The 25,487-nt window shown below is 30.8% G+C and overlaps 1 protein-coding gene across 1 annotated transcript; it reads left to right on the forward strand.

The window, feature by feature from the left end:
- Nucleotides 1–5,447: 5,447 nt before the first annotated feature.
- On the forward strand, nt 5,448–25,202 carry LOC111715306 (innexin inx2). The gene is made up of 17 exons (XM_023490614.1): nt 5,448–5,541; nt 8,575–8,664; nt 10,190–10,270; nt 10,362–10,441; nt 10,513–10,612; nt 12,050–12,116; nt 12,774–12,861; nt 14,586–14,643; nt 17,216–17,301; nt 19,641–19,736; nt 20,109–20,196; nt 21,185–21,282; nt 22,747–22,807; nt 22,901–22,948; nt 23,199–23,270; nt 24,684–24,742; nt 25,059–25,202. The coding sequence occupies exons 1-17, from the start codon at nt 5,464–5,466 to the stop codon at nt 25,135–25,137; spliced, it is 1,329 nt and encodes a 442-aa protein (XP_023346382.1). The 5' UTR covers nt 5,448–5,463; the 3' UTR covers nt 25,138–25,202.
- Nucleotides 25,203–25,487: the final 285 nt, after the last annotated feature.

Genomic DNA, 25,487 nt, shown 5'->3' on the forward strand with positions numbered 1-25,487 from the left:
GAACTATTAAACTGTCCCCTGTCCCCCCCAATCAGTAGAAAACAGTGTTCTATGCCAACCTGGCTTTACCAGGATAAAGAACTAAAGGATTCAGGGTCATTTCCTTTCAAAGAAGAAATCTGGGATCTAGAAAATTAACGGGATCCGATCCAATAGATCCTCTTCTTAATCCTTTCCTATATTTAACCCTAGAAACACTAAGAGCTGACATAAAAGGAACTTTAGAGGTAATTTAGTGTGACTCTCCATTTATATATGAATTGCATGTCCGATTCTGGACGGTACCCTGTATCAAGGACTAAATAAGATTCTAGTGAAAAATTAATTATTTTCAATTATGGATTCTTTAAAAGACGACTTGTAGGTTCATGCTACAGACACAATAAATCAACATAATTCAACAATTTTCTTATAAATTTAAGTTTTCTATTCCTAAAAATCAATAAAGTTGTAGTTTAATGCAGTTTCACTCACATTTTTCCTTTAATCGCGATTATAGTTTTCTTTTTCCTTTTTCCTAACTTTAGAATTTTTGTCTATCGCGTACACATAAATTTAAAATCAGAAAATGGTGTTCTTTTGATAAATAGTTTGTATGATGGATTATTCAATTTTGTTGAGACAACATTTTCAAATTTATTCTTGACAAGACAATTCAATAGATCAGCTCCTTGGTTACTTCGCATTATATATACAGGTTGTCCCACGAAACATGACAGTTGAAAGACAACTGAAAAGTCGTCTTTTATCTTTGAAAGAATTTGCGGCTAACGTTAGTTAGTCTTAGTTTTATAGTAAAATTCTTGAACAAACAATTACAAAATACCTTTGGTCCTGACATTTCCAAAATGTGGTCTGTCTTTTTGCACAATGATAATTACCAAAGATATGAAGAATTTCGTATAAATTGCGACAATTTTGGATTTATTTATAAAATTGAAATCTAAACGAAATTCTAAATATCTTCGGTAACAATAAAATGAAAACGGTAGATCACATGATGGAAATGCCCAGACTGATGGAATTTTGTGACTGTTGTTGTGAAAGTTGTTTGAGAAATAAATGCCGCAAATTATTATAAATATCTATCAACCAAGAATGTAATGCAAGGAAAGTTAATTGCAGTTGCGTATACTCTGCGTACATATTGAAACCAGTTCTCTCTGGGTGGAATTTGTAAAGAATAGATGCCTCAGTGTTCGTTTAGTATCCGAGGAGGTTAAAAGCATTGAATTTTAATAATTCACATAATAGTTTCCTATGACCAGAATATTTCATTGATAATTATTTATGTGAAAGATGGATCCCATGTTAGGCTTCGACATCCGTCTTGTGTTTACATTACCGCCCAGTGACAGTTCACTGCAGTACAAAAGATGCGTACACCTCTGAAATAACTTTCCTTACATTAAATCCTTGCTCTCAACTGTCTTGTTTCGTGGGACACCATTTCTGAGCTGGGCATTTTTGAAATTGGTATATTTTATTCTTAATCAGGGGTTTAATGGTTTAAAAGGGTGGCATGTCTCCTTTTCCATTATTCAAGAAGAACTAATCACTTGCCTCTAACTCTAGTTCGAGTATCTTTGCAACTGATATGTTTTTCATTTTTGAAAATTCTGGTAGATCTTATACACAGTACACTCAAAGTTTTAAAATTATAGGTTTATCCTTTCAGGTTGAAAATATATAAGGAATACAGATTTAGAATTTAGAGTTTGAGGCAAGTGCTCGAAAATCCAGTTTAGATAATTGAATATATTTTCATCTAGAAGACGCGGGATTTTCAGTAGTTTTTGGAAGATTGAAATAAATATAAAAAATATAAATATATTCTTACTTTTTTATCCTTTACACTTCAATAATCTTCAAATAAAGGGGTCAAGTGCCCCCCCCCCCATCTCTTAAACATATTCTCCGTAGCTCTCATCCTTTCATACCCTCTTGTTCAATGTTAATCCCGGAGTTTGAACCTCAACTCTCGGATCCAAACATCAGTCTCCGGAGATACTCGGAGATATTTACTCATCCTCGTCCCGGCCTGTCCTCCTCTATAGTTCGGGGGGGAGGGGGGCTTCATATAGTCACACAGATATACACAGTTATGAATATTATGCATCAAATATTAAGAATATTATTTGAAGTGTTAAAAGAGTGTTTTGAAAGAAAATTTGCAAAAATTCTGATATATATAAATGAGGAACCCCTGGACTGATTTGCCTCAAATTTTGATTGGGGAAATCGGGAGAAGTTTGGTTTTTGAATTCTAACTTGAGTGGGTCGACTTTTATAAGGAAAAATAGCTAAAACCGTAATTAACGACAAACCGCGAGTAAACGGCTGAAATAACTAAGAATACCATGGGCAACGCTGGGTTCCAAAGCTAGTATAATATATTTCATTAGACAGTGAAATGTGGTTGTTAATAATCTTCTAATAATTTGACATGCGTGGAGAGAAAATTATTTTAACCCCTCCCATCCATTTTCCTTTTCATGAATTTTTAATTTTTGGAAAAATAACACAAAATATTCAGTAATGCACCTACTTATGCTCTAAGAAAAACAATATTGTTACTTTTTAAAAACAAAGTTTTTAAGGATCAAACTATTTTCGGTTATATATATTGGTTGAACCACAAAGCTAGGACTTCTTATATAAGAAATATATCTCGCGTGGTTTTAAAAAGAGACTTTTAATAAAATGCTTTCAAATTCTTGTTCATTGAAATTACATTAAACGCATTTCTCTAATAATTTCATATTCTTTACATTAAAGTTAATGAAATCTCACTTTAGCCTGGGTTCCCAAGACCTACATGGCTTTCAAAACATCAAGAGCATTGTGATGGATGTTTATAAGGCCAAATTGGTTAAGCAAATTCGTGTTTAAGTAAAAATCTAAATTTTCCGAAAAAGTAGTTGAGTACAATTTTATCGTCTTTTGAAATTTGAAAAGTCGGTTAAAAAGTCAAATATTCTAAGGATAAGAAGAAAAAGAAGTTTTTAGATAAACAAATATGTAATTATTTATCCTAGCGTAATTACTCGATATCGAGGATGAGGAAATTAAAGGAAATTTCAAGAATTTTGAGAGATAGAATCAATTTTCAACATGTACGTTTTATTATTTTACTGTACTGTACAATTGTACAATCTAAATTATTTATTCAGATCCGTAGATAAATTCATGTACATCTAGAATTATCCAATGTACAATATATCCGTACATAAATGCATGTATATCGAAACTTTGAACTCTACAATTTGCAAGTACAACTGTGTGCCTATGTGTACATTAAATCGAACATTCGCACATCTGTAGTCTGTACCGCACAGTTTACTTACATTATGGGATAGAAAATTAGGACATCCCTGGAATTTATTTCTTCCTTATATTGCCAATAAACATCAACACAAGACATCTTAAATAAAACTAGAGGTTGGAACTTTAGTGTGGATATTGTTAATCTTGAACGCTTCATCTCGATATCCTACGTGGGGACTTTTGAATTTTAAGATCCATGCTTGGTTCTTTAGTTAAGGGAATCCTTGAAGGGTAGATACCTACTTTTTCATTTGCGACCTTGAGGGACAATTGGCAAAGTTTTAAAACCCTCTTGTAGGTTCAGATATTTTTGCGCACGCACAATTTTTGCGCGGCCATTTTCGAAAAAAAATTTTATCAATAAAATAACAAGTAAGACACAAAAAAAATTCTTCAAAATATGTCAATATAGGGTATTTAAATATCTGTCTTAAAACACTGAAGTCAGAAAACTTTTTTTCGAATGGATTTGTTTATTTTTATCCAATAAAAGACAAAAAAGGGGTATTTATATTTGGAAGTGTCCCTTAAAAATTCGTTTTTGGCCATAAATCAAACCATTTATTATATATTAAAATTAAAATGTGGAAGGTATTCAGCGACTTGAGATGCAACTATCGAAAATAATTTTTTTCCTTTTTTGTGAAAATGGCCGCGCGCTCGCCTTTTTTTAGTATTTAGGCGCAGGTATATCACTAGACCTTCTAGCTTGGTTCCAAAATTGACTAACCCTATTGAAGGGTATGACGTAAAAATTGCGTAGTAACAAAAAATACAAAAAAAATTCAGTCTTAAAATATTGGAAAACTTTAAACAAAAGTATTAAAATAAAAGTCTCATTTTAAATGTAATCTTTCTAAGACACACTTTGTATTACATTGATATGTTTTTATCTAATTTATGTATTCTAAATTTCTATTTAGAAACAATATCTAGCTGTTTAATTAAATTCTACGATAAAACGAGCAGCGTGTCTGTTGTTTTGGTATTTTTAATAATAGAATTTTGAAGTAAAGAAACATTATAGTTTTTATACTTTTCTGATCTCTAACAGTTCTCCTTAAATCTATTTAATTGAAATGTGTTATGATTATTGAAATTAGGTGGGAAAAATAATCAGAACAGCCAATAGCTATTTTCCACCTAATTGCTTTATGCTTGTACTGTTAATATGATCATCAATTTGTAATTGTAAACTCGTTCTGTACACAGATACATATGAATTTTAGCAATAAACGTTATCTATCTATCTATCTATAAACACTAAACAGCATTATTTTGAAAAAAAAAGACTTTTTAACATGTCATCAAAAGTCTAAAAGAAACATAACGAAGTGTATAAGGCGAAAACGCTATTTTTAAATTGATTATTTTTATTTTGGCTTGCCTTGAAAAGTTAAATACGGATTTTCCTTTGATAAAGGCTTAAATCAGGCACGGAGATATTTAAAAGCGGGAGGGGGGGGGGAGGAAGTACGTGGACAGTTTATCTTGAATAAAAATACACCAGATTGATTCATAACAAGTAAAATGTTACATGTACCTTCAACTACAAATAGTATATAAAAGAAGGAGGATGAGGATGAGGGGGGGGGGTGTAAATACCTTGAATGGTGTGAGTGTATGTTATACATGTACCTTCAACTAAAATAGTATAAAAAGAAGGAGGATGAGGATGGGGGGGAGGGATGTAAATACCTTGAATGGTGGGAGTGTATGTTCTACATGTAAAATATTCTTTAAATATTCCGCAGCTCCGTCGAATCTATCAAATAAAAATTCCAAAGCTTCAAAAAGTGCCAACCTTATATCTGCGTGAAATGTTTAGTTTTAAATAATTTTACTATTTATTTTAGTCTGAAATATTTTACATTTTTATTTCAAAAATGAAATTTGTAAAACTAGGCTTCCAGGCGTGTCTCGCACCTGTTTTTTGTAATAATATATAGATCTTCATGGACGCCGGAACAAAAAAATTTAAATATTTATTTTGTTAACTTAAAATATTATTTAACCTTGAACGGCCATAATACAAATATTCAAGGCAGGTTGGTAGCCCACACTTTAATATTTAAGCTAAAATTAATAATATATATTTTCAATAATTATTATTTAGTTTAGATGAAAAAATAGAAGATGGCTTTGGATGTTTTCTCTTCGGTTCGGAGTTTGTTTAAACCTGAGGACTTCACTATAGATAATATTGTTTTCAAGGTATTATTATATTTACTTAAAATTTTATTAACAGAATTTATATAATGTCGTCTTTACGGTTATTTAGTGATTAATGGCGCTAAACTTTAATAAACAAAAGGGTTACAGAAGTTGTCTTGTATTTCTCCAAGCTGTCAAAGATTTCTGCTTGCAGCTTCACAGGAATATATGTACTATTTGAGAGTGTTAAGAGTTTACGTGTTTTTTTCGGAATAAAGACAACTTCTTTTTTTGTAAAGATAAAATAATAGCCGTGAACTATGCAGAACAGGTTTATAAAATAGAACGCCAATTTGTTTTGGATTGCTAAAAAAGAGAAAAACCGCGGCATTTGATTATAAAAAGGCTTAGAAAACAACATTTTACGAATTCTGTCACTGTTTTCTTTAATTTTTTTTCCTGTGTACTTTTATGTGTAACAATATTTTCCTGATAAAAACTGAACTCCTGCCACAAACTATAATTTTCTAATTCTTAGATTTTTGCAACCTGATCTTTTAGGTTTCAATTGCTTTTATTTAAGTTTACATCATCAGGTTTCAAAGAAATATGGATTAAAAAATTTGAGTTATTGACAATTGTTATTTTCAAATTTATTATTATTTTGTATTTTTATCAAAACATTGTAAACTTGGGTTATTGTAATTAGAAAATTGGAATTTTTTTAAACAACCCAAGCTTTTAATGTAAATTTATATCTTTATACTTTTATAGGAATTAAAAAATTGCCACACTCTAACTTTCTAATCCTTATATCTTTCCAACCTGATTTTGAGATGTTTAAAACTAAAAATTTTGCTTAAACCCTTAAACAGGCTTGGGGGGGGGGCGTTTTTTTTTGGTCCTAGCACTCTCATTCTTGAAACTTTCACTGTGAAATTTTATGACTGTGAATAAATAGAAATTTAAAGGATTCTTTGTATTTTTTTTAATGCATAGGGTAGGGTACTGGGTGGTAAAAAGTCCGGTCTGCGTAAAAAAAATTTAAAATAGCCCATTTCAATTTTTTTGAGTTAAGCTACAGATCTAAAAAAAATATTTTTTAATTCCCTTGAAAAACTGATGAAGAAACATGTGTCACAATTTGATGTGATTGAAAAAAAAAAAAAAATTTTAAAAAAAAAATTTTCTTCATTTTTTGGCATTTTTTTCAACCCTTGTTAGCACCCAAACTATTAAAATAATGGCTCTAATTTTTTTCAATAAGCTGACCTTGATAAATTGGGCTATAAACATGCATTTTAACCCAATACCTATGCTCTAGGGCCTTTAAAGGGTTATTCAAAGACAAAAGCTTACATTGTCAGGTTGCAAAGAAATTTGAATTAAAAATTTGAGTTTTTGACAATGGATCTTTTATATTTCAAATTTTTTTTGTATTTTTATCAAAACACTTCAAAAAGGGGTTTTTGGAATAAGAAAATTAAATTATGTTAAAAAACCCCAGACCATAAGGGTATTTAAATATCNCTTCAAGGACCTTCTAATCAAGTAGAAAAAACAGAGGTTAGCGAAGTCAGAATAGAGAATATTGAAAAGTGTTCCTTAGCTTCACCTCCTCAGAGTAGAAAGCCCTATGTGATTCAAAATGCAGACAAAATAGTAATTATCGAACATTTTCATGGGAACAACTTTACAATGTAATTATGTAAACCCGAAAAGAATGATGTAATATAATATATTTGATGACAGCTCAGTAAAGCTGTATGTACATGTTTTGATCTTTCCTAGATCAAATATTAAACTAGGTGTAGTTTACTATTTTATTCAAAATTGATTGAGAGAGCGATAAATGTAAAAATAAAATTAAATTAGAGAACTATTTATTTGATAAATCTGTATGGATCACAGGGAGGATAATTACTTATCCTCCCTGTAAAGAGGGAGGATAAGTAATTATCCTCCCTGTAAATAGGGAGGATAAGTAATTATCCTCCCTGGAATTAAAAAAGGAGGGAATTTAAGGTTGGTTATTTCGTTGAACAGGAGATTAAGTTTTTTATTGTTTCTTATAAGCAAGAAATACGCAAGTTAATTTTTCAGTAAAACCACAAATCAATATAAACAGTTCAAACAAACAAAAACATGAATATCTAATCTATACTTCTATAAAGCAAACAAAGCTTTTTTATGGGTATAACCGTTGTGAATCTGAAATTGACAACTTTGCATGGTGGGTCACTTGAAATTACGCTTACAGTCCCTTGAACTATGAATCTACATTTCTTATAAAATATTTTACTAGACAAAACAGTGCCCTGGATGATTTCTTAAAATTTCTTATTTCAATATATTGATATTCAATGTTGCAGAAAACATCTGCATTGACTGATTAATCACCGTTTAACTTTTTTTTACATAAATTGCAGGGTGTTTCATTAAAAATGATAAATTGAAGAGTGTTTCATTAAACATGATAAATTGCAGGGTGTTTCATTAAACATGATAAATTGCAGGGTGTTTCATTAAACATGATAAATTGCAGGGTGTTTCACTAAACATGATAAATTGCAGGGTGTTTCATTAAACATGATAAATTGAAGAGTGTTTCATTAAACATGATAAATTGCAGGGTGTTTCATTAAACATGATAAATTGCAGGGTGTTTCATTAAACATGATAAATTGCAGGGTGTTTCACTAAACATGATAAATTGCAGGGTGTTTCATTAAACATGATAAATTGCAGGGTGTTTCACTAAACACGATAAATTACAGGGAGATTCATTAAACATTTCAAAGACCAAGTTTATATCTCGATTGTCGTCTCTTAAATTATCATGATTTGTCGAACCCCAGCTGTACGAAAAATGAAAAAGCTCAATTGCAATATAGAATTTATGGATAGAATTATTAAAATAATAATGTTTTCGACATTTTAAATTTAAATTTAAATTTATTTACAACTGGGTCGAGGACTAAATGGTTAAACAATTAAAAAACACCTATTAATGTAAAAAGTCTTTTGTGTTTTCATCAAAAAAAAAAAATATTGCAAAAATTTCAGTTGATGTAATTATTGTTATTATTGCAGTTACACTACAGAGTATCAGTTATATTATTTCTTGGATCCTCATTGGTCGGGGTAGCTAAACAGTATTTTGGAGATCCAATTAATTGTCAGGTAGTGTTTTGGAGATCCAATCAATTGTCAGGTAGTATTTTGGAGATCCAATCAATTATCAGGTAGTATTTTGGAGATCCAATCAATTATCAGGTAGTATTTTGGAGATCCAATCAATTGTCAAGTAGTATTTTGGAGATCCAATCAATTGTCAGGTAGTATTTTGGAGATCCAATCAATTATCAGGTAGTATTTTGGAGATCCAATTAATTGTGATAATAATATAACACAGGAATTGTGCACGTACGTGTAATTAGACCAATTTTACATAATATGTGATTTAATGACTTACTGCAAGATATTTATTTTGTAACCACATCAAATACACTTCAGTATTGCCTTAATGTCGTCTTCCTATTCTACAGTTTTCTGGTTATCACTGAAGTATTTTGAAAATCCAATTAGTTTTTAGGTATAGTTTTGAAAATTCAACAAATTATTTGGAGAGAAAACCTCAGTTGAAAATAATCAGTTTTTAAAATTAGAAACATTGATATCTACTAATTCATAAATGAACATTCAAAGCTTTTACGGGTACTGTTGTAAATCGGGCATTGCCATCTTTGCATGGAGTTTCACCTGAAATTACACTTACAGTCCCATTAATATGCAATCATACGGTTTCCAAAGTATTTTATAGTTTGCTTGTTTCTTGAATAAAAACTACTGAATATACTAATCCTTTTCTGTAATCAGTAGAAAACTTGTCAAGGACATTAAAACTTTTTAATCCTAACATTTTTATCTCCACTTTTATCTGTATGAAATGAATAGATGAATAAATGAGCAACGATTAGACAAGTTTTGTTAATTGGTTTGATAATTGTACCAATCTAAATTCTAAAGAGAATACCTGAACTTTAAAAAGATATTCTATTTCAAAATGACATTAGTTACTTTTTTTAATAAAGTTAATCCTTCACTTATAATTTCCATTTTTTCTGTATGAATAGATGGATAGATGGAGAAATGAGCAACGATTAGACAAGCTTTTTCAAAAGTTTGTTTGAAAAATCGTTCGTTTAATAAAAAAGATTATTACTAAATATCAACAATATACGAAGGTGTCCAAAAAAATCGACTATTATTGGCTGAAATATCTGAATGATTTGTTTGAAATTAAATTGATTTTTTACAATCCGACTTGAATGTTGCAACTTTCTGAATTGGCATGGACGCTACTTTCTTCGGTATGAGTCGTTTTTAACAATTTTCTCCTTATAGACGCAGCAGATGGATGTAAGATTAGTAGCAATTACCATCGAATATTTTTCGACGTAAGCCTATACTCGCTTTCATTTTAAACGAACACTCCCTTCGAACCCATCTTTATCTGTAGATATTTTTTACAAAAAATGTCATGGCTCTCGGTTTCAGTTGCCATAATACAGTTGACAAATTTACTTTGCCATATTTACATTTGCCATAATGCACTTGCTACGATTAATTTTGCCATAATTACACATACCATTATTACTTTTGACGTAAATTTTACTTTCAATAAGTTATGAATCGAATTTTTTAGACGGCGTCTGGGGTTAGTTCGAAAGTTTTAGATGATTACTGCTGGATACACAGTACATTTCATCTAAGAAATGAATATCAGGTGACCAAAGTTTTTGCAAATTTTCTTTAAATGTCGTCTTCATAATATATTTAATTAAAAATGGTGCCATTATATTATTTTCTCTCTTCAGGGGAATGTTGGGTGTATAGTGGACTCAGAACTCCTGCCTGAAAGAACAAATTATATTCCATCTTACTATGAAGAGAACAGGTTTGAACTTTCTATTAAATCATTTTCAATTATTTAATATTTTTTAATGTCACTTCATGATACATATTTAGATCTGCACAAAGCATGGTTAGAACTCCATCTATCCTTCTCTCTCAATCCACTCCGGATACATCCTTCTATCAGTGGGTTCCATTTACTCTTCTACTCCAGGTATACTGTAGGATACTATCCTTCAATCAGTGGGTTCCATTTAATCTTCTACTCCAGGTATACTGTAGGATACTATCCTTCAATCAATGGGGTCCATTTAATCTTCTACTCCAGGTATACAGTAGAATACTATCCTTCAATCAGTGGGTTCCATTTACTCTTCTACTCCAGGTATACTGTAGGATACTATCCTTCAATCAGTGGGTTCCATTTAATCTTCTACTCCAGGTATACTGTAGGATACTATCCTTCAATCAATGGGTTCCATTTACTCTTCTACTCCAGGTATATTGTAGGATACATCCTTCTATCAGTGGGTTCCATTTACTCTTCAACTCCAGGTATACTGTAGGTACTATCCTTCTATCAGTGGGTTCCATTTACTCTTCTACTCCAGGTATAGAGTAGGATACTATCCTTCAATCAGCGGGTTCCATTTAATCTTCTACTCCAGGTATACTGTAGGATACTATCCTTCAATCAATGAGTTCCATTTACTCTTCTACTCCAAGTATACAGTAGGATACTTTCCTTCAATCAGTGGGTTCCATTTAATCTTCTACTCCAGGTATAAAGTAGGATACTATCCTTCAATCAGTGGGTTCCATTTACTCTTCTACTCCAGGTATACAGTAGGATACTATCCTTTTATCAGTGGGTTCCAATTACTCTTCTACTCCAGGTATACTGTAGGATACTATCCTTCTATTAGTGGGTTCCATTTACTCTTCCCCTGGTATACTGTAGGATACTATCCTTCTATCAGTGGGTTCCATTTATTCTCCTACTCCAGGTATACTGTAGTATAATATTTTACTCCAGATATACAAGTATTCTTTTTTAAAAAAATATTTACTGGGAAAAAACAAGTTTTTAGCAGCAGGGATAAAAGGAATTAACAGACAGTATTATAAATTCCTTTCAAACATCCTCGAAGTCTCATCCTTAGTTGGTAACTCTACTCTAACCTTCTCTTAACCACTATAGCATGCCTATATTGTATAATCTAAACTAGGATGAGATTTAAAAACTGTTGTTTATGTATTCACAATGCACATTTATTTATACAGGAATGGTTTCAATATTCTGAAAGCTAGCAAATTCATTTTATTTCTATATACCGATTCTAGCACTTTAAGTAACTATGGGGAAAAGAAATAGATTTCTCTGAATATTATGGAACTTAGATTTGTCCCAATCATTTATCAATACGTTCTTACTGTATAACCCTTAACCAATCAGAAGTAAAACGCAATATATTCAACTAATAAGGAAAAATCAGTATATTAGCCAGTTCTCATAGATTGATACAAAAGCTTAAAGCCGGATCAGAATATTTTTTATCAGTCGAATTATCTAAGGTCAGCTTAGAAATATCGAACTTAACGATAGGTTTACCACTGACAATGCTTTTGTAATGATCCTGTTTTGTTTCAGGCGATATTATTTTATGTTCCGAGGAAAATATGGAAATCTTGTGAAGGAGGTCTCATCGAGTCCTTTGGTAAGTTTCATCTCTCTAAATCAGAGGCTTTAACTTTTGGTTAGGAAAGTACACATTTTCACAACGACCAACGACTTAACTTGAATGTAACCTTTTTAATTAATCAAAAAAAACCTACTAAATATCAAATGATATCTACTAAACATCAACTAAAACCTACTAAAGATCAACCAAAACCTGTTTAAAATAAACCAAATCCTACAAAACATCAAATAAAACCTTCTAAACATGAACCAATACCTACTAAACATCAACCAAAACCTGTTAAACATCTACCAAAACATTAAGTGAAACCTGTATAACATCAACAAAAACCTGCTTAGCATCTACCAAAACCTGCTAAACATCAACTAAAACCTAATAAACATCAAAAACCTTCTAAAAGCACAAATCACAAATGTCGACTAAAAAGATATAATATGTGACTGGTGCATCAAGTTACAGCATGAAATTAAGCGAAAAAAAACTAAAAAAATTGCGAAAAAAAATCTTATTTATAAAGAAATGATATGCTCATGACTGGATCCGAATCAAAATGAAATCTTTTAAACTTTTCTTTTATTAAGTCAAATACCTAAAATTAATGTGTTTTTATGTGAAGCAAAGATATATGGATTAGAAAATTTGTGTTTGTGGTAAAGAATAAAAATGTTGAAGGTCGTGAAGGGAAGAGGCGAGTATTGATGCGAGGTGATGTTGAAGGAGCTCTAGAACATGGTTTCATTCTTAAAGATGATCTTGCAAGGTGATTTTTAAATAACATTTTTTTTTATACAGTGGTCACAATAAAATTGTAGAATACAATGACTTTTGGATCAAAGATGGGATTTTGAATTGTTCAATAAACATTAAACAGAGTAATCCATTTTACTTAATAGATTAGTTTTACAATTTTCTTTATACCAACATTAAATACATGATTGAGAATGCTGTTATGCCCTCTTCCTCTTCCACAGATTTATGGGGAACCCTGTAAAGTATAATTCGGACTATATACAATGTTTTTTTTAATTTATGACCAATATTTGATTTTATGTTCAATGCAAACCTTGATTTTTGAATCTCCAAAAACCAAAAAACATGAAATAAAAGCAATTCAAAATAAAGAATGGATGAAAAAAAACCCAAATCTGAAAACCATAATTGCCAATGTTGGTTGATATCACGTTCCCATCGTTATAAGCATATATATTTGACATATATCTATTATTTTTCCTATTTTTCTCTCTTTTCATATATTTTCTAATAATTCTGTAATATTTAGATTGAATAACTTTAAGTTGATAAATAAACGTCAAGGAGATACAAGAATAATATGATCAAATAGTGATGTACATTGTACTTCTATTTTTATATTAAAGGGGCCGTTCACTTATTTGGGTAATTTCATGGTAAACTAAACAAATTCTGAACGACAAATCGACTTTTTCTCCGGCCACAGTTGTCTTTGAAAGGTAAGACTAATACCAATCAACAGCGAATAGGCTGTTTAGTTTACCCTGAAATAACCCAAATAAGTGAACGGTCCCTTTAAGTAGAAATCTCTGTTTAAATGTTTGTATGTCAGATCATAACTTATGAACCTTATCACGTAAGTTTACTAAGGTTTGATTTAATTCCATTTAAAGCTGGGTTCCTGAATTAATAGTATTTCATTTTTATGTATATTTTTATAGGTTATTTAAAGAGACGAAGGACATGTTCTATATAAAAACCTTCATGAGTTTAACAAAGTTTGTTCATGATTCACAAAAGTAACCCTTAAAGGGACAGACAGGCTTAAACAGAGTATGCAGTGTTGTGGAAAAACTCTTTAGAATTCATTTGAGACATATAAAACGTTTCCGCGATGTATAATTACTGAGTTTGAGTGCATAGTCGACGTTCAAAATCATGGATCATGAAATTCCACAAAATCTGCAGAAAATCTTTGTGATTTGTGAAGATGATAAGATTAATTTTTATTTTTTCAACCTGTTCCTAAACAACTAATTAGTTTACTGTAGAATTTTGTTTACATTTTTTGTTGTCTTTTTTTAATAATTAAAAAAAAAACAATTCTGAAAACGTATCCACCCAAAAGTACGATTTTGAACGCCGACTTTGCGCTCAAACTCAGGATTTACAGATCTTCAAAAAGTTTTATATTTCTCAAATGAATCCTAAAGAATTTGTCCACAACACTGCAAACTCAGTTCAACTACCTTAAATAGTCGGTCTGTCCCTTTAAATGCCGAAACTGCCGTCTTATAAATGTTATAAACGTTTCATCCGCAACAGAAGCAGAAAACTATATGTCACGTGTAAACTGAAACCGCAGTAAAAAAAATCTAAGAGAACATAAATATCTCCTTTATTCTTAATCATCTTCTCAGGATACCGTTGTGAATCGAACATGAAACTGTATAAATTTAGGGGCACATGAGAATACGTCACTTTAATTCAAGTGTTCAAATTGTGTTTTTTTAGGAAATATTCTGCGTATTTTCTGAGTATCCTTCATCATAATAATGGATATTTTATACAGGTCAGTCAGGATGTATAAACATCCTACATCAACATCATCATTTTAAACTTTATTTCACTCCATCAGGACATAAAATAAAGATCATGCTAAAGTTCTGGTACAACACCGTGATCTCGTACAGGGTGTCCAACGAAACATGACAGTTGGTAAATATTGTTTTGAATGTCCATAGAAAAATCTCCTACTCATATATGTTTACTTTACAACCAATTTTACTATAAAATATCTGCCATATCACATTTTTATTATTTTCTTTGATATCAAACTTTCCAATTTAAAGATTAAGAGATTTAAACTATTCACAAACTGTCATGTTTTGTCGGACCTGCAGCTCATTTAGTTTTATTTTACTTGGTTGCATATTATACATTCAAGACATGTTTTTATAAACATTTTGGTCTAACGTGAAATTTACTTGTAATTGACATGATTTTCTATTCTACACTGATTTTATCTATTTGTCCCTATAGCAACCCATCTATTCCTATTCCTGTTCCCATTCCCATTCCAATTTCCATTCCCATTACTATTCCCATTCTTATTCCTATTACTATTCCCCTTCCCATTCCCATTCCCATTACTATTCCTATTCCTATTCCTATTCCTATTCCCATTTCCATTCCTATTCCTCTTACTATTCCTATTTCTATTCCTATTCCTATTCCGATTCCCATTCCTGTTCCTATTTCTATTTCTATTCCTATTCCTATTCCCTGTAACCCTCCACTGGCCAATGCTGAAAACAGTCCTTGAATAAAGGTTTAAGCTGCACCTAATTGTTTGGCTCAGATTGGTCTGGATTCAATATATAATTGAGTAGATGGAGGGGGGGGGGGTATCAATGATTGGTAGTATTTTGGAGATATGATACTTCCATCATTGCTTCCAATAATGATTATTGATAACGTATGTGAAACAAATTGCCTCAGGGTATGGTGGATTAATAAAGAATAGGAATCCGTAAATAGATTATAGTTTACTCATACTTTTTACTTTTTTCAAGTGATTTTTCTTGTATCTTTTCTTAATTTTGTTTTACATAGGGCATTTCACATTTACTTGGGTAATAATCTGAAATATACTAAATATGAAGACAAAACATTGGTTTATTTATTCTAATAATTTTTCTCCTTAGGCTAAAATTTTGAATTTTAACCTGCTTTAACAGTTTTTTATTCACAACATGGAAGGAATTGGAAAGGAACGAGTATATAGAAACTGATAATATGCTAGACAATAAACAGAGATCAAATATTCAATAGGCTTTAGAGTTTTATACAAAACGTTTTATTTTAGAAGAATTATTTATATAAAAATATTAAAAGTCAGAAAAGAACGTCGAGGGGGGGGGGGTTGATGTCGATGAACAAAGTTTTGGATTTCTTGCTACTTTAGGTTTTAAGTATCATGATATGTTCACAGTATTTTATCACAGATCGATTATTCTGAGCATGAAGCTTTAATCAAATAGTGTTTAGCTAGATTTTGTTCATGTTTGATTGATTTATTAGTTGAGCACTTAATTGTATAGTATTTGATCTGTGATTTAATGGGTTTAGTATTTGAACTGTGATCGATTATTTTTAGTATCTGATATGTGTTCGATTATGCTTAATGTTTGATCTTCTATCGAATAGGATTTGATCTGTGAGAAATTGATCGATTACGTTTAAATTTTATCTCTGAGACATTGATCGATTATGTTTAGTACTTGATCTGCGATTGATTATGTTAAGTATTTGTTCTGTGATTTATTATGTTTAGTATTCGATCTATGATTGATTATGTTAAGTATTTGTTCTGTGATTTATTATGTTTAATATTCGATCTATGATTGATTATGTCCAGTATTTGATCTGTAATTGAATATGATTAGTATTTGATCTATGATTTATTATTTTTAGTATTCGATCTATGATTGATTATGTCCAGTATTTGATCTGTGTTTTATTATGTTTAATATTTGATCTATGATTGATTATGTTTAGTATTTGATCTGTGATTGATTATGTTTAGTATTCGATCTATGATTGATTATGTTAAGTATTTGTTCTGTGATTTATTATGTTTAGTATTCGATCTATGATTGATTATGTTCAGTATTTGATCTGTGATTTATTATGTTTAGTATTTGATCTGTGATTTATTATGTTAAGCAAAATAATCTAGTACTATAGATGGTAACGTAGAATTTGAAAAACTCTCAGTGCAACTGTAAACTGACGTCACAGTTTTATGTGTCCGATCTGTGATTGATTATGTTTAGTATTCGATCTGTAATTGATTATGGTTAGTATTTGATCTGTAGTTGATTATGTTAAGTATTTGTTCTGTGATTTATTATGTTTAGTATTTGATCTATGAATGATTATGTTAAGTATTAGATCTGTGATTTATTATGTTTAGTATTTGATCTGTGATTTATTATGTTAAGCAAAATAATCTAGTACTATAGATGGCAACGTAGAATTTGAAAAACTCTCAGTGCAACTGTAAACTAACGTCACAGTTTTATGTGTCCGATCTGCGATTGATTATGTTTAGTATTTTATCTGTGATTGATTATGTTTAGTATTTGATCTGTGAGGTTCTAAACTTCTTGATATCTGTTGGGAATATTTATCTAACAGACTACTTTTTAGGCGGCAGATTTATCAGGTGGGTGCATTTTATAATCTTTTTTGTGAAGAAACAAAAAAAAAGTAAATTTTCATTCTGATTTATTATTTTTGTCAAAAAACAAACAAACAATCAAATAATAAATTTAAAAATAGGACAATTAATTATACACGAATAAAAATATTGACGTTTTTTACTACAATAAAGAGAAAATAGTTTTAAAATTTTCTTTCAGAAAGATATTTATGAATTTTTGCCATACTCTAAATCAATATTTTAATTAGTTATGACATCAGGCAAATAAGACAGGAATCATGGCAAGAGGTGTGGGGGGGGGGTTGATATAACTTAATGAAATCGTTGTAAAAAGCTTAAACTGCTAACTGATTAAATCTGTCATCCACAATTTTGGGTGTTAAATCTAAAAAATAATACTAAATCAAATAATAACAATTGTGTTTTACAGTTTTTTTGCCAATTTTAATCAACGGCTGATCTCCTTGTGACATGTTTATCGTTAGTTTTATAAACTTAAACTAAACTTCGTAAAGAAAACTTCCTCGGACAAACAACGCTACAAATTTTGAAACATTTGATACTTTACATATTAATTTAAAGATAACTTTTTAATAATTTCAAAATTTCAAACTCAATTTTTGAGAAATAGAACTGTTCATCAAACCAAAATTACTTAACGTCAGGGGTGTAAATAATAAATTTGTCCAGTTAGGGAGAGGGATCTTATTCCTGTCTAAAATTCCAGGGGGGGCTTTTTTAACGTCGTTTGAATGCATGTAAAATTGTACATTGCATGTATATGATTGTAAAATTGTCAAGTGCTTATAATGCAAAATTTAGTTTATTTTCCATCCGTGGAATTTAATTTTATGAAAATACGGACAGTTTCTGATTTATGGGGAATTTACTTGGGAGTAAATTAAGTTTGAAAACTACAGGGGGAGTCATAAAAAAATGCAATTAAGTAAAACTGTAATAAATGCAGTTTGAACATACCAATAAAAACTGCGTTGTACATTGTCTGAGGATCTAACTGCGTTAATCCTTGAATACGAAAAACTTGTAATGCGAGTAGACTATTGTGAATATGTATTGGAACTTAACATGTGATATATAGATTTGGTTAATAAGATCAGTTAGAATCAGAACTCCACTTTGATTACAGTGTAGAGTAATTGTACCCCCGATAAAATATTCGGGTTGAGATCATACCTCTTTATAAGGTAGAGATCGATTAAGGGCTTCATAGATGGCCAATGCTTGTGTCCCTGTGTGGTATTTAGAGCCGGAGTAATAGCTTGATTGATAGCTACGCTTGTGTCCCTGTGTGGTATTTAGAGCCGGAGTAAAAGCCTGATTAATAGCTACACTTGTGTCCCTGTGTGGCATTTATGAGCCGGAGTAAAAGCGTCTTTGATAGCTACGCTTGTGTTCCTGTGTGGTATTTAGAGCCGGAGCAATAGCTTCATTGATAGCTACGCTTGTGTCCCTGTGTGGCATTTAGAGCCTGAGTAATAGCTTGTTGGATAGCTACGCTTGTGTCCCTGTGTGACATTTAGAGCCTGATTAATAGCTTGTTGGCTAGCTACGCCTGCGCTTGTGTCCCTGTGTGGCATTTAGAGCCTAAAGTAATGTCTTGTTGAATAGCTACTGAGATCATGCCCATTGGTAGTGGCGTTGATAGTTCACGGGATTGTAATCTGGTGGATTCTGTTCTGGTTGACTTGTTAGTGGGCGGGTTGTGCCTGGGCTCATACAGTTTGGGACAAAGTTATAAGAGTACGGCATTTACTACAAAACAATCATTAGTCTCATAACAATCATAAAGCTGAGAATTTTTGTATTGTAAAGTGTTATGTGACATCTGATCCACATACTTTATTGTAGTTTGGACCATTTACATACTTTATTGTAGTTTGGACCATTATCATCGCAAAATTTAAAATTGTTACCAAACGTTTAGGTAGAGAAATGATACATATTAAAAAAATGTGAACAAACTGTTTTTAAGAAAAAACAAAGCAAGCTGAAAAAATATAAACATGTTGTTAATCAAGAAAAGGAATAATTAAGGGTTTACACTGCTATTGATTAATTGATACATTCATCTACTAATGAATTCACCATAAAAGGACTGGACACGAAAGTGCATGTCCTATTCACAACAGTACCTTTTATGCCTTGTATGATCATTGATCAATAATGAATAAGATATCCATGTTTTAAATTCAGAAATTGATTTTTTTCTTCAAGTGTGGTTTCTCTTTTAAAATGACAATGGAGGAAAAGTGAAAAAAATAACATTATTTGTGCTCGATATATAAATTTGAAATAAATAATTAATTTTTCCTTGTATTCAGATATGGTACTAGGGTTGTCCGATTTCTTTATTACGATCAGATTGCAAGATTGGACATGCCTAATCCATTCTGTACAGTCTTTCCAACCATAACAAGGTATATTTATGTTCCCTTTTTAAAGAAAACGGAAAAGTTTTTATTTGACATTTTTTATTCTAAACCTATACAGACAGCACTGTAATTAATGTATTAATCTTAGTGATTTAATCGTTAAAGGGTCAAAAAACAGAAATGGATTAATTTGTTTTCATGACTTTCGTCTTACTTTTTGTGGTAACAGAAGGACTTGTTTTATTACTTCTTTTTATTTCTGAATTATGTAAAAAAAATTCTTTCATTCATTTGTTATAAATGACAAAATTCTGAGCGATATGTTATAGTTAAAAGAAAGACTAAAGACGACAATCAAACCAATGCTTTCTGGCTGCCACTGTTTACATAACTATTGAATTTTAACATTTATTTAAGTTGTACATTTCACACTGTTGGAAGCGCAGCAGGAGAACAGAAATTTAATAGCTTATGTATTCTCTCACTAAACATTATCAACGAAAAAGTAAGTTATGTTTTTATATACATAAACATGGGAATTCAGTGACGAATTTGATATCGTCTTTTTAAATAATTCTTCGAATTAGTATAGTGATACCTACCGAGAAAGGTGTAATCTGGAAGAGTTTCGTCTGCTATGTTCACATTTTGTTTGTTTATGTTTTGACTGCATACGGTTGTACTTGGTAAAACAAGAAAATTGCAGTAAACAAACAGAGTAAACTTGTCCGTCTTCACTGTTCATCTTGCGGAGACATTAGACACAGCATTACAGTCTTTTACCCTTTTCATAAAATAAACTCTAGCAGACATAATAATATTATGGCTTTTGAAATTAGGTATTACAATGCTAATTAATAACAAAGACAATATCCAATTCGTCACTGAATTCCCATGTTTTCGGGACACCCTGTACAATTAGATCTTTATAAAAATAATTTAAAAAATTAATTTTTATTAAAAACAGGGAAGGGGGGTCAATTAAAGGAGATAAAAAATGAAAGTCAAGCTTAGATAAAAAACCCTCCAAACAATGTTTAAAGATTGAAAAATCCTATCATGAAAATCTTTACTTGATTTTACGACCGCTTGCATAATAATCACAGGCTTTTTTCCTGATTGGGAGTTTTATTATGTTGAACAAATTGTATTCTTTGTACATGCTTTTAGGGTTTTATTTTTTAGGGTCAAGTTTTTACAGACCTAGACAAAGTTCATCTTACAAACAAATTATCAATTAATCAAGTTTTAACGGAGGAATAGAAGGAAGGAATCTTTGAGATATTCCTCTCAATATATAGAATTTATCAGATATAGAGAAAATAAACACAAAATGTTTTTTTGATCATTTCATTTAAATTGAGAGAATTTTTTTAAAGATAATAATTAATAACTTAAAATCAAGAATTTAAAAGAAAAACATCTTAAAACATGAAAATTTGTTCACGGTTAATTAATTTGATTCCGTGAAAGTATATTTGCCTTAATTAAAGGTGTACTTGTTGCTTTGGTTCTGGATGTACTTTCTAACTGTAGTTTCTGGAGTACATCTATTCTATAGACTTCTTGTCGTCTTCGTACCTCCACTCAGGTACTATTTATTGGATTGGGGCATTTCATTTCCCATATAAAGACATTTTAAAGAATGGGCTAATGAAGGGAAACTTTATAGTTGGGCATTTCATTTTATTGATGGGCATGTCGTAGAATTCCATAGACAGGACATTTCATAGATGATAATGTTATTGATGGGCATGTCGTAAAATTCAATAGACAGGACATTTCATAGATGATCATTTTATTGATGGGCAGGTCGTAGAATTCAATAGACAGGAAATTTCATAGATAGGACATTTCATAAATGGGACTTTATAAAAAGACATTTCATAGATGGGACTATATTTAATAGATTCATTTTTAGATGGACATATCATAGATGGACATATCATAGATGGGCATTCATAGATGGGTATTTCAAAAAGGGCGTTAATACATATATGTACATTTCATAGAAGGGCATTTCATATATGTATACATTTCATAGATGGGCATTTCATAGATGGGCTTTCATAGATGAGCATTCATAGATGGGCATTCATAGATGGGCATTCATAGATGAGCATTCATAGATGAGCATTCATAGATGAGCATTCATAGATGAGCATTCATAGATGAGCATTCATAGATGGGCATTCATAGATGGGCATTCATAGAAGAGCATTCATAGATGGGCATTCATAGATGGGCATTCATAGATGGGCATTCATAGATGGGCATTCATAGATGGGCATTCATAGATGGGCATTCATAGATGGACATTCATAGATAGGCATTCATAGATGGACATTCATAGATGGGCATACACAGCTAGATGGACATTCATAGATGGGCATTCATAGATGAGCATTCATAGATGAGCATTAATAGATGTACATTCATAGATGGGCATTCATATATGGCATTCATAGATGGGCATTCATATATGGGCATTCATAGATGGGCATTCATAGATGGACATTCAAAGATTGGCATTCATAGATGGGCATTCATAGATGGGCATTCATAAATGGGCATTTATACATGGGCATTCATAGATGGGCATTTGAAAAAAGGGCATTGCTTATATGTACATTTAATAGATGGGCATTTCATGGGTAGGAAATTTTATTTTACTATAAAAAAATGTCCCAACACCCAATTTATCAAAAAGAAAATTTTCGTGTCCCAAAAGACGGATTGTGGGAATTGTGTACTTAACAAAATAAAGGTTTTGACATAAACTAAAATTTTCTAATCCACATATCATTGCAACCTGAACGTGTAAAACTTTTATACTTCAATCTTAGATTATTAGATCTAACAGAATTCATAGTTTGACATATTAAAGGTCGTCGACTTTGGGTTGTAAAGATATAGAGATTAGAAGATCAATATGTGTGGCAAAAACTCAATTTCTTGGTCTTTTCTGCAATTTTCTCTAAATTACAGCTGTCATCGTTAATAATTGATGGTATTATTTTTTTACATGTTTCCCTTTAATAATAAAATTATTTAGATATTTATTGATTTTGTGCCGAACCCGTGGGTTTTCAAGATTAGACTCAAACACGGCTAAGGTAATATTTTTAAACCGAAAAAAATTCCAAATAAGAGAAAACTTAAATAAGACAAAACAATTTAAAAATAAGTTTTATGCAATATTTTTATAGAATGTGCTGAGTCACTGTTATCTAGGAGATTGGTTTGTTCTCTATCAGGTTAAGGGTTTATTTAAATAATAAATTTGAAAACTCGCCAAATATTCTATTTTATCTAATATCTAATCTATCTCGGTAACCTGAAGTTGTAGACTTTGACATTTCAAACCATGAATTTTAAAAGATCAAATACTTAAAGACTTTCTGAGCCAAGGTCAAAAGAAAAAGAGATTCAAAACTTGAGTTTGTGCAATTGTTCAGTTCCTAATTGAATACTTATTGAAAATCACATAAAAACATTTGTTTTTAGTTGAGTAAGAATTCAAACACTTATTTCTTCCGTTACCTACTCAGACATCTAGACAAGGCTTTCACAAACCAGGTAATTTATTGTCAGAAATTCGGAGCGCATCGTGCCACTCGTTTTACACTGCTTTATGCCGAGTCCATTAGCGCCTGATCCAATCAGGGTTCAGTCATGTGTTTGTTGTCTATTCTGAACCAATAGTTTGGCGGTAACATCTATCTTTCTATCTATCTCGTTATACGATAAGAGTTAAGAATCCTTCAATCAGCGCTAACAGTAAATGGAAATATTTACTTCTACTGAAACTATAGTGTTCAGTTCCGATCTGGAGCCCTTTTCCTGCACACATTTAGAATTCAAATATATGAAATTCCAATCCAAATATGGACTTCTTTTTTTCTCTTAGTATTAAAGGGACCTTCTATTCAAAGAGTTAACGTCCGATTTAAAGAGCTACCATGAAAAACCTTAAAAAATGTTGGAGTAATCTATGTTTTTCTATACAATGAAACCCTTAATAACGAATACATCGAAAGAATTCATCAAATGTCGTATTCTTCACTTGCTGATAATTGAATGTTGCAGATAATTAGTATTTTAATGAAATGATTATATGGAACTCTTTAAAACTGTTCCCACATATTCATGTCTATTTATTTATTTTCCCAAATACTGAACTTTACGTAATATAGTATAAAACTCATTAAAAAATTGTCAAGACGACATTTGATAAATTCTTCCGATGAATTCGTTATTAAGGGTTTCACAGTATAAAAATTAATAATTAGTGAATCACAAAAGATTTTAATTTTCTTCTTCATTATTTATGAACTGACTATTAAAGGGTATTATACTGCTGTGAATCCGGCATGTAAGCTGAAAATGCAGAGTCACTTGAAATTACGCCTACAGTCCCTTTAACCCTCCTCCTTGAGTTAGATTAGTATACAGTCCCTTTAACCCTCCTCCTTGAGTTAGATTAGTATTCTAGAAATATCTTCAAGTTTTATCCTTCTTGTATAACACCATCCTCAACAGAACGCTTTTAGCGATCAAACTTTCCACAGTACAGAGCTTTCATATTTACAAAACTAAAGAAAACAAATACTAAACAAATCCAATAAAAAACATAACACATAACGTCAAACAAAAGTAAATTTCACGAAATCTTATTTTTTCTGATTTTTGAAAAAAAGAATGTTTTTAGTTTCTGATATTGAAGTTGGAACCGAATACGTTTTCTTTTATCATACTTCAACGTATAAAATCAAAACTAGAGGAGCTACGAGATCACAAAGTCGTTTGTTCTGGTTTGCAGTGATTCTTTATCAGATCTCCTTCTATCTAATTCAGTGACATTCATAGAGAGGGATGTCAAATAACATTATAGCACAATGGTTACTTTATAGCACTACTTTAATGAAATTGAGCGTGATCTGAACATGAATGATAAAGTGCAAAATAGATTAATAAAATGATAATATTTAGGCTAAGAATAAAATTGGAAGATTACGAGCAGATATTAGACAAGAGGAATCTTTAAGAAGGTACAGTGGTTCACAAAATATTCTGAAAATCAAAGACGACTTGTACGTATTAGAGAAAATATCATGAAATTGCAGATAAATCATGAATAACTGCGTATTTTACACCGAGACTCAAATACAAAAGTCTATTTCTTTTCTTTTTTGACGATCAAGCTTATAAATACTTGTTTCAAGACCTCTTTCTGTCTGAATTAAATATTTCGCCACCGCAACAGCAAAATTTTAAGAATGATGAGAAAAAGATCTCGGTTTTATTATTATTATTACTATCCAATTATTATTATTATTATTTTTATTATTATTATTATTTTATTAGATCTGTCACAAACGGCGGAAGTGAGGATGGTCGAAGGCGGAAGTATCTTGAAGAGGCGGAAACCCTTCCGCCTCTTTAGTTAAATATTTGTTAATGATATAGTTTATGTTTATCAAAGAAATAAAAGAAATCAATTACATTTTAGCAAGTTTTTACTTTATCCAAATTGATTTGTGTTTTTTTTTCTTATATCCGTTCCCGGGGTTTAACAGTTTTTAACAAGTTATTGTGACTTTTATATGAGACTCCTGATAAATTTTGGTCAGATTTATCCAAATGTTAAAATTGTTTGTCCTAAAAGTTGTTCTTAACGTTGCAAACTCTGAAAAAAATCGATCTGGACGATTTTTCAAATTGTTCTTTAACGAAAAATTTATTCAGATCTTTATTTTTACAACTTTTTTGCATTATGTAATAGAAAAAATTATT

This window comes from Eurytemora carolleeae, unplaced genomic scaffold, assembly GCF_000591075.1.
Source record: "Eurytemora carolleeae unplaced genomic scaffold, Eaff_2.0 scaffold1755, whole genome shotgun sequence".
Taxonomy (NCBI): domain Eukaryota; kingdom Metazoa; phylum Arthropoda; class Copepoda; order Calanoida; family Temoridae; genus Eurytemora; species Eurytemora carolleeae.

Excerpts from the sequence above, each read along its gene's own strand:
- LOC111715306 (XM_023490614.1), top strand. The coding sequence starts at position 5,464 with ATGGCTTTGGATGTTTTCTCTTCGGTTCGGAGTTTGTTTAAACCTGAG. Across the intron at positions 14,644-17,215 it reads ATAATGGATATTTTATACAG|TATTTGATCTGTGAGGTTCT; the intron begins GTCAGTCAGGAT and ends GATTATGTTTAG. Across the intron at positions 19,737-20,108 it reads GTCTTTCCAACCATAACAAG|TTGTACATTTCACACTGTTG; the intron begins GTATATTTATGT and ends CATTTATTTAAG.